At 52.7% G+C, this 9,788-nt stretch overlaps 1 protein-coding gene across 1 annotated transcript in view; it reads right to left on the bottom strand.

Moving 5' to 3' along the window:
- The window catches only part of CLCN1 (chloride voltage-gated channel 1), a 29,000-nt gene extending 19,233 nt beyond the window's left edge, over positions 1–9,767 (bottom strand). The window contains exons 1-7 of the mRNA XM_019632312.1: positions 9,513–9,767; positions 7,836–7,956; positions 7,267–7,398; positions 6,551–6,679; positions 6,176–6,309; positions 4,938–5,015; positions 3,788–3,866 (exon numbers count right to left, since the gene is read on the bottom strand). Of these exons, the coding sequence (XP_019487857.1) occupies positions 3,788–3,866; positions 4,938–5,015; positions 6,176–6,309; positions 6,551–6,679; positions 7,267–7,398; positions 7,836–7,956; positions 9,513–9,692 (853 nt within the window). The 5' untranslated portion in view covers positions 9,693–9,767. The remainder of the gene's footprint in view (positions 1–3,787; positions 3,867–4,937; positions 5,016–6,175; positions 6,310–6,550; positions 6,680–7,266; positions 7,399–7,835; positions 7,957–9,512) is intronic.
- Positions 9,768–9,788: the final 21 nt, after the last annotated feature.

The following is a 9,788-nucleotide window of genomic DNA, read 5'->3' as shown; positions in this document are numbered from 1 at the left end:
AGGGGAGGGCAGAAGGAAGGAGAAGGAAGACAGAGAACAGAGGAGAATAGGATGGGTGGAATTTCAGAAAACGGAATGAGGGAATGAGGAATCTGGGGCAGACAGAACCTTGCCAACCACCCTTCTGCCCCTGCTCCTCGAATCGCATCAGGTAAGGCAGCTGCCTCTTTGCCCTAAAAGGAAGATTTGACACAGTAGAGAATCAGGTGGAGAAAGCCTCTCTCCTTTTCTTTACCAGTTAACAGAACCAAAGTCAGCTTTGATGTGTCTGGGAGTCAACTATCCAACTGAGGAATATTTTACAACCGTTTTTTTGTTTGTTTGTTTTTTTTTAATCCTCGGCTAGATTTTTCTCTCCCATGTGGCTCTGGAACATTTCCCCTAACAGTCTGTCACTGTATACTCAGGAATGAGAACTGGTTTTCATATTAGCCGGAGCCAAACAGAAAATGGGCTGCTGAACGGAAACAAGGCATTAAAAACCCCAACAGCTTCTAGAAACGCTCTGATCTCGTAGGTTCTGTAATTTCGCTCTCTTCTCCCACTCCGGATTAAGTCTCTGTTCTCCTCTGCCCCCGTTGCCTCTGCCCAAACCCACGGCCTTGTCCTTGGTCTCCTGTTCTTGCTACTCACAGATACGCTTTCTCTCTCAAGCTCATTTGTGCCCATGGATTCAACTACTACCTACAGGCTACTGGTTCATAAAAGTATGTTTTCCAGCCCCTTTCCTGAACTTTAACCAGATATCACTCAGATACGCCATCGAACTTCAAACTCCACACATTCAAAGTGACAATGATCGATTACCCAGACCTGTTTCACTTCCTATATTCCATCTCTTGGTTCCAGCACCATTATCTACCCAAGTTTCCTTATTACAAATTTGGGATTCCACCTTCTCTCTTACCCTTCATAACCTCACATAAAATCAACCACCAGGTTGCACCAATTTTACTTTCTATCACCCACATATTTCATCCCCTTCTCTATCTCCTGCCTCTGCCCAGTTCAGTCTCTCATCATTTAGCATTAGGCCTATGACAATGGCCTTCTTGTTAACCTTGGATACACCCCGTTAATCCACAGGCCAGCTCTATCTTGCCCACTTATGCCAAAGGGATTGGGTGACCCTGCGAAGCCGGCCATGTCACTTCCTTGCTTACAATTCTTCAATGGCTCCCCTTCACCCGTGACAGCATTTTCCAAAGTCAGGTGCATGAGATGCTATGAACCCCATGAGAAAGTCCTTGCAAAAGAGATTCTATGGGAAATGCTGACTGGGAGCCACAGTTTGGACAGTCACCATGCGTGTCAGCCTAGCAAACGTTCTGACAACTTTCCAGTTTAAAAACCTCTCTGTTCAACGCCATATTTTTCAACTTATTTGACCTCGGAGCCCGTTTTGCACGCTCCATCTATTAACACCATGAAGAGCTGTGTTTTGTAAAAACACATTTGGGGGCCGGCCAGGTGGCTCAGTTGGTTAAGAGTGCGAGCTCTGAGCAACAGGGTTGCCGGTTCAATTCCCACATGGGCCAGTGAGCTGCACCCGAGTTAAGCGGCTGCTGAGCTGCCGCCTGGTGGCTAGATGGCTCAGGTGGTGAGAGCACATGCTCTTAACAACATGGTTGATGTCGGACTCCTACATGGGATGGTGGGCTGCACCCCCCTCCCCTCCCCCCTCTCCCCCACAACTAGATTGAAAGCGGCGGCTGGACTTGGAGCTGAGCTGCACCCTCCACAACTAAGATTGAAGGCCAACAACTTGACTTGGAGCTGATGGGTCCTGGAAAAACACAATGTTCCCTTCCCAAATTCCCCAATAAAATCTTAAAGAAAACAAAAGCAAAACCAAAAAAAACACATTTGGGCAAATTCTAGCGAGAAAATAAAATCTACATCCCTGTGCATGGCCTATGAGGACCTTCATGATGTGGCCCCCATTTACCTGTCCAGGTTCATTTCCTGTCATTCCTCCCCCTCCAACCTCTAGCAACAACTCATCGCCTGTAATTACAGTTCCCGGGGGTTTTTATTCTGCAATGCTGTTTCTTCTGACCAGAATACCCTCCCCTCACTGTCTTCTTTGCAAGTTCCTACTTTTTACTTACGTCTCAGATCAAACACTATCTCTTTTGTAAAACTCCCTGCCACCCCCACCCCGACCCAGGCAGCTTAGCAGGAGGTCCCCACTGCACTTGGCCATGGCTGCCATGGAGACACTTGTGCTTGCCTGCCTGCTACCCTTTCCAGATGAGCACCTGGAGAGCACAGGATCCATCCAGCACAGAGCCCGGAGAGCACACGGCACGGAGGGCACGTAATGGAAGCAAGATGCTTGTCATTTAGGTAGAGCGTGGACTACACAGTGAACCACTGATCTTAATACTAATGTCTTCTTTCAGACTTAGTCTGTGTTTATAAAATAATACCAGCCCAGTGATGTGATGTAGCAAGTACATTTAGTACTTGCCACTTAATACAAACAACCTGAAGACAGCACCTTAACTTTTTAACGCTTAACAGCTTCTGTTTCAAGAGCCACGTTTTATGCAGAAAATTCAGATCCTCTTCACTTTAAAAGAATCTGGTTATAAACAAAAGCAAAAAAAAAAAATTTGACATGTCTGTTTAGATCTTCTGGATGTGTCAGGTGAAGGATAAAGAAAGGTGAAAGTGGGTATAAATGGAAATGCGCACATTTAACGTGTGTAGAAATTCAAACACACTACCCTTCACTGATGGGGACCAATGACTCCAATGACAAAGCTGAGAACAGAAGTGCACGCAGGGTGCCAGCTGACGCGTGGCTGACCTCATCTCCTTACGGTGTGCACTGGCGCGGTGTCAGAACACGTGAACGTGATACATTTTCATTAACTCTAAAGGCTTATCCATAGATCATTCCTGAGCAAAGCCATTAGAGTTACCCGAAGACTCGTCTACAGAAGGACCAATCACATTTCCATAATTGAAAAGATACCTCTAACACCCAGTGCATTTAAGGAGCATGTGCCTTTCCTGAAATTTGTTTCTCCAATTGTCAGCTTGGTGTCTTTTTTTTGTCACCAGTGACTCCAATGACGGGTCCATATAATTCCTGCTCTGTTAATCTGGTTACAGTGGCTAACGGTGAGCAAATAAACACATACAACCGCTGTCTCGGACCATGTCCACTTGTCAGACGTCCAGGACAAGGAAAGTAACCTGAAAGGCGGCCCTTTGTCTCATACGGGTAGAAAGAGCTAAACTCAACTTTCAATTGCAATCAAGGAGCAACAATGCTTGTTCCACCAGTCTCCTCCTTTAAAACTGACCATTAATCTAAATGAGCTCTACCTAAGCTCCTGTGTCCTTAATAACACATAACAAAATGTAAGTTTTCCATTTGAGAAGAAAGTACACAGATTCCTGTGAGAAGTGGAGGGGCAAAAATATCCAACAATACAAAAAAAAATATAAAAAAAAAGGTTTTAATGCATGTAGGGGGACCGGGAGCCAGGCTTGGTTTGAATTCCTGGCTTTACCACTTACTAACCTTGCTCAAGTCACTTACTGTCTCTGTAATCAGTTCTCTCCTGTATAATCTCGGTCTCATATAGCTTTTGGCAGGAATAAACGTAAAGTGTTTAAATGCTGCCTGCACACAGGAAATGCTCACTAAAAGTTGGCGATCCCCGTTATGCCCTCGTTGTAACTGGTAATTCCTATACTTGGGGATGCTGACAACTGTTTTGGGAGCAAGATCAGGCAAGTGGACTGATGTAGGAGGAAATAAATCACTTGCCTCCAAGTGGCGTCCCAAAACAACAGCCGACTCCAACAGCACAGCCCACCGTCAGCATGTCAGTGTAATAGTATGGCTGCTACTAGGGGAGAGACAGACCAGGAGAGAGATGGGCGGGGTAGGGAAGGAGGCGGGGGAGGAAGGAATGGAGAACAAGCAAGGGTGGGGACAAGGCAGAAGGAGAGGCTTAAGTGACAGGGAATCTTCCTGGTCCATGGCCCCTGCAATTCCCAGGCCAAGAGAAACTCAAGTGAGTTTGGCAAACAGGAAGTGACCTCACAGCGCAAGGCCAAACATAGAAAATAAAAGTTAGGCAAATATATGGTGGGCAGGTAAGCCAATAAAATGATCACCAGGGCGGGGCTGGAGGGGGAGGGGACAATCAGGGAGAGGAGTGTCAATAGCAAGAGACAGGAAAGGACTTCAGACAAACAGGACTACCATGAAAGCCTGCATGAAATAGCTACCAGCCTCAAAAGAACACATGGCCCTGTGGTAGGAAAGTGTGGGTGCCTGGAGACCAGCACCTGGGGTCCAGGGTCACTCCCTGAATGCCCACCCACCAGTCCCTCAGCGAGCACCCTCCTCCACCCCAAAGCTTGTGGCAGCCACCCAGACCCCACTTCCAAGTCATGCTCAGGCAACTGGGATGGGGAGGAAGTGGGACTTGCCTCCAATAGGGGCTGCAAAGCAGCATCCCACGCCCACCGCACAGGCTGACACCAGGAGGTCAAGCTGCCCAGGCACGGCCTGCAACAGAGAAGCACGCGGGACGAGGAGGGCACAGGGCTGGGGCAGGGGGCAGTCATAGAGAGACGGGCTGGGGGACCAGGAACAACAAAAGGGCAGGGGCAGCACAGGAGGGAATTGTGGAAGGGAACTGATATGGGGGGGCATGTAGACTGGCAGCTTAGCAGAGGAGCGGGCCGTGTGCAGCCCTGATGCAGGGGTGCAGAGCAAGAAGAGGGTGTTACCGGACAGACACAGGCTAAACAGAGGTGCCAGGGGTGTGTGTGGAGGGTGAGGGAGCATGGGTGAGCGCCATGCCCCATTTCAGCATCACGGCCAGCCTGGAGCAAAGGCAGCCCTCCCGACACCCTGAAACACATAGCATCTCCCCCTTCCCCGTAGTTTACTTTCTCAACCTTACCTCATATACCCCACTGAACACAGACATAAACTTGCTGAGGACAGCAGCACAGATGCTGGCAATGTGGACAAACGGGCCCTGGGAGAGAGGAGAGAAAAGGGTCAGGGGTGGGGGTCCAGATGGGGCCCCTTGTGGCACCCCACGGACTAACATTTGCTGTTCCAGATTCTGTCCTAGGTGCTGGGGACACAGAAGTAAGCTAGAAGTTCTGCCCTCACGGAGCTTCACCCCAGAGAGGAAGGGAGAGGCGACATCAGCATGTTATCATCTCAGAAAATTTTAAGGGCCGGGAGGAAATTGTGGGAGGACAGGGGGATGGAGAGAAACAGGACAGAAGAGGGTAGGGTGGGGGGAGGGGTGTTTGGAGAGGGTGCTCAGGGAAGGTCGCCGCTGAGTGGCGCCTTACTGAAATGAGGGCAGTGAGCCACGTGGGGGTCAGGAGGAAGAATGTTCCAGACTGAGGGCAGAGCAAATGCAGAAGCCCTAAGAGGGCACACGCTTGCGTGGTTGAAGGACAGGGACAAGGCCTTATCACTCAAATACAGTGAACAAGGGGCAGCCTGGGAGGACAGAAGAGGGACAGAGAGCAGCCAGGTCACCACAGGTCCCCGAGGCCCCGGTGAGAAGTTCAGATTTTATTTTAAGACGGGAAAGCCATTGGGAGCTCTTGAGCAGAGGTCAGACATCACTGATTCCATTTTGAAAAGGTGACTCTGGCTGCTGTGAGGATTACTGACTGTCGCAGGGCAAGAATGCACTTGAGTATAACCTTGAAGAAAGCACAGCCTCTTTCTAGGTCTGTTTTCGCATATTAAACCAAGGGCATCGGTGTGGAGTGTTCCTAACACAGTGGTCTTCGACTGGGGGAAATGTGGCCCTCCTTCCCGGCAGCGGACATTTGGGCGTGTCGGGGGCTGCTACTGGCATGGAGTGGGTAGGGGCCAGGGATCACGCTGAACATTCTCCAGTGCACAGGATGGCCCCCCCACCCCCAGGACCAGGAATTACCCAGCCCAATGCCCAGTGTCCACGCTGGGAGTCTCTGCTCTAAGGCCCTCCCAGCCCGGACGGCTCTGCTCTTCTGCCGCAGGCCTGGGGCATTCCCACGTATTTCCCCTCCCTGACTCCCCTTGGCCCTGGCTCTGGTCCCCATGCCCATGTCCACGCCCATGTCTGCTCCCAGGGCCGCCCTCTGCCTGCGGGCTGCCCAGCTGCCACCTCAGTGACTGCCCACCTACCTCCTTCCCCACAGGGATGCCACTGCCCAGCCCAGCAGTCAGGGCCACAACCTTGGCCACGAAGGCCTTGAGGGTGAGATATTCCTTCAGGATAACCCCACGGAGTATCGTCTTCATTTCAGGGATCCCAGACCCTAAAAGGGTCACACAATGATTATTTGCAGGTGCAGGCTGGAGGTTAAAAGGGCTGTGAGCATCCGGACAGTGGACATGGGGATGGGGCAGGGAGAGGGCTGTGGTGGGGAGGACAGTGGCAAAGCAGGTGCAAGGGCTGTCAGCAGGGCTGGGGGAGGGAGGTGTGGGGTGGAAGGGTCAACAGGACAAGGAGATGATGCTTGATGATGTGCGTGGGAGCATCTGCGGGAAAGTTCTCACCAACGGCCTGGGGAGAGATAAGGTGGCAGAAGAGGGCGCTGAAGAGGATGAGCGTAAGTGGGAAGGTGACCCAGACCAGGTACTGCAGAGGCAGGTTGGGCTGCATCTTGTAGTAGCTCCACTTGTAGGCTGCAGAGACACGGGCCGGGGCTCAGGCTGGCGTGCACGGGAGGTTGCCGCCAGGCCCACGCCGCCGCAGTGGACCGTGTGCAAGGAGCATGCGCGCGCCGGGGCTCTCCCGTTTGACCTTGCGAGATGGTGCTAGTCTCATTTGACACGTGTGTGGGGAACGTGAGTTTCCGGAGATGCCCTGCCCCGTTCAAGTTCCCACCACTCGTAGGAGGTGGCGTCCCTGGCAGTGCTGCAAACCACACTCGGTGCTGGGGCTGCGGGTGTGATGTCAGTTCCGGGTTTGCCTGGAACTGCGGGCGTCCTGGGACCCAGGACGTTCAGTGCTCAGACCGAGAAAGTCCTGGGAAAACTGGGGTGAGTAGGTCACCGTATTAGAGGGGCGCCCACAGCTTGGCTGGTAGCAGGTGGAGGGACAGGAGAGATGGGTCTGGGTCTGGCCTGGTCTGTCCTGGGCCAGAGTCCCACCTGATCTCCTCTGTGCAATGTCACCCTCCCAAAACATACCCAGCTTATCCTAGGTAGACCCTCTAGACACAGCCTCAGCTTGGGGAGAGGCTGAGGGGACAGGGCCCGGTGAAACCTACCCTGAAGGGTTTTAGCACTGACATAATCCATGCTCCAGCTAACCAGAGCCATAAGCAGTCCCAGAAGCACCAGAAAGATCCAGTCTTCCCCTAATTTTCTTCTTACCATGCGTCCCAGGCGGCACATACAATCTAGGAAGAGAGAGAGGTAAGGAACAGTGCTAATGGATCACTGCTCAGGTGGACGACGGAGGACCGGAGGGGAGGTCTGGTCTAGACATATCATTCACTTAGGGTCTTGTCTAGACGTCTCATCCACCGAGTTTCTCTTCACCTGTCTGCCAGGTGGGACAGCACCTGCCCTTTCCAAAGCCACCAAAGACCAGTGCCCCACTGGATCCTTGAAGTCCTTCCTAAAACTCATTGCTTGGGGCTGGGTGGGAGGGAAAGTGGGGAAGAAGGCAAGTGAAAAGATGGGGAGAGATGCGTCTCCTTAATGCTGGGAGGCGGGCTTTGGGGTGCATGTGGGGAGCGGGGAGGACGGGATATCTGCAATGGGGCATCCAAGTTGCTCTCCTAAGCCTGTACCTCCTTCTATTCCAGATTCTTTTACTCCTCAGTCCCATCACCTTGACATTTAGAATAGTGGTCCTCATCCTTGCTGTCCGTGCTGGCACTGGAGCCCGTCTTCTTGGGCATCCCCATGCCCTCCTCCTTGTCTGAGAATTGCTCTTTGTGATGGCCGTAAATCTGGACAGAGGGAGAATGGGAAATGACTGTCTTTTGAAAGAGTCAAAAGGAATAGACAGAGGGAAGCACATAGACCCACAGAAAAATAACGAACGGCTTTATAAAATCCTGGGTGTTGAGGGCCTCATTTAGGGTCACTGCATGGTCCTCTCTGCCCTGAACTCCCCGCTCTCCATTGGCACATATCCCACTCTTTACCCTTATCTGTCCATCCTCACTCCCTCTCCATCCTGTCCTCATCTTGGTTGACGGCAGCCTTCATCAAGGAGGCCAGTTTCTACTCTGTGGCAGGGATAGAAACACTGTGCTAAGACTGGGTATCTGTGTCAGTTAGGTGTTTTCTTTGTCACTCTGCTTACTGTATCTAAGCCTGTCTCTAACATCCCCAGACCCCCTGCACTGACTCTCTCCTAGGACTCCTGCCATGGGACAGGGTGAGGACAGACCAGCCTGGGATTCTTGGTTGCACTGTGACTTGGTGCGTCTAGACTTTCTGGAGGCCCCTCAGCGGCTCAGCCGAGCTTAGAGAAAGCCTATCCCGCACTCCCTGGACTTGTATGCACAAACAGGAACCAGTCCCGAGAAGGGAACTTTTTCCCATAGCAGGGTAATTAGATGCGCCCTCAAATGTGAAGTGGGCGGAGCATGTCTGGTAGCCCTCCGCTCTCATCCCCAGGTAGAGCAGGTGAGTTCCGTGTTAGGAAAGGGCTCTTTTAGCCTGCCCCACCCCCACTGCACTCACTCTGTCCTCTGGGGCCAGGGTCAGGCCAGGCCATGCTGCTGGTTCTGAGACAACCTGGGTGTAGGAGATCTGATTTCGCAATATAAGCGCAGATCTGAAGCCTGAGCAGTGGACAGGCGCACACTAATTGCCCCGCTCGTGTCTGTTTCCTCTTCTGGGATTGAGGTTAGTAGTGACTGAGGGAGGCAGCGTTTCCCTCCACGCCCCACCTGGGACCCAGGGACAAGACGCTAGCAGTGCACGCCCCGCCACAGGCTGTCTCAGTCTCTTGGGTCCCAGGCTGAAAGAGTAGAAGAGGGGCGCTCCGTACCAACCCCAGCCTGGGAAACACTAGACGAGCCAAGTCTGCGCTGGCTGGTTCAGGGCTGAGCGCCACAGCAGAGCAGGGCTGGGGAGGGGAGGGGGGAGTCAGGCCGAAAGGGATGTGGAGTCTGCGCTTCACGTGTGTGGGGTGGTGCTGCGTGTGGGTGAGGGTGTGAGGGAGCTCGCACACGCACAGGCGTGGGCTCCTTGGCCAATCACTCGTGTAGCTTATGTAAGCAACAAGCGTGTCACCCATGTGTGGCTCTGCTGTCCCCCATAGGATTCGGGTGTCCCGCTGGGAAAGAAAGGTTATATAAAAGGACGTGCGTATCTGGCAGTGCGCGAGCAGCTGGGCCCAGCCCTACAAAGGACTCATATTGTTGAACACACTGAAATGTACTTTTTTGAAATGAAAAAGAACATTGCTCCCTCTTTCCCCCCATTTCTTAATTTCCCCCAGTCCATCACACCACTGTCTCCTCGAACCCGTGCCCCACCCTTAGGACTTTACCTGTGTGGAGTGGCTGTTGGGATGGGGGCCTGCATCCCTCCGGAGCCTGTGCTGGAGGCCCCCATTCTCAGAGGGCAGTCCGTAGCTGCTGCAGTGTTCGAAGGGCATGTACTGGTACTGGGGGGCGCTACCCCACCAGCTTTGTTCGCCCCCACGCCTCTGGGACTCCGATGGCTTCATGCTGCCTCCCCAGGCCAGGCCGTGGCCTGCTTGGCCCCGTTCGCCCCCCAGTACAGCTCCTTAAGCCTGTCCCCTTGCCTGTCCCCAAGGCGTCTG

This window comes from Hipposideros armiger, unplaced genomic scaffold (assembly GCF_001890085.2).
Source record: "Hipposideros armiger isolate ML-2016 unplaced genomic scaffold, ASM189008v1 scaffold_1116, whole genome shotgun sequence".
Taxonomy (NCBI): Eukaryota; Metazoa; Chordata; class Mammalia; order Chiroptera; family Hipposideridae; genus Hipposideros; species Hipposideros armiger.
Note: the sequence above shows the minus strand (reverse complement) of the source record. Positions and strands in the feature narration are given on the sequence as shown.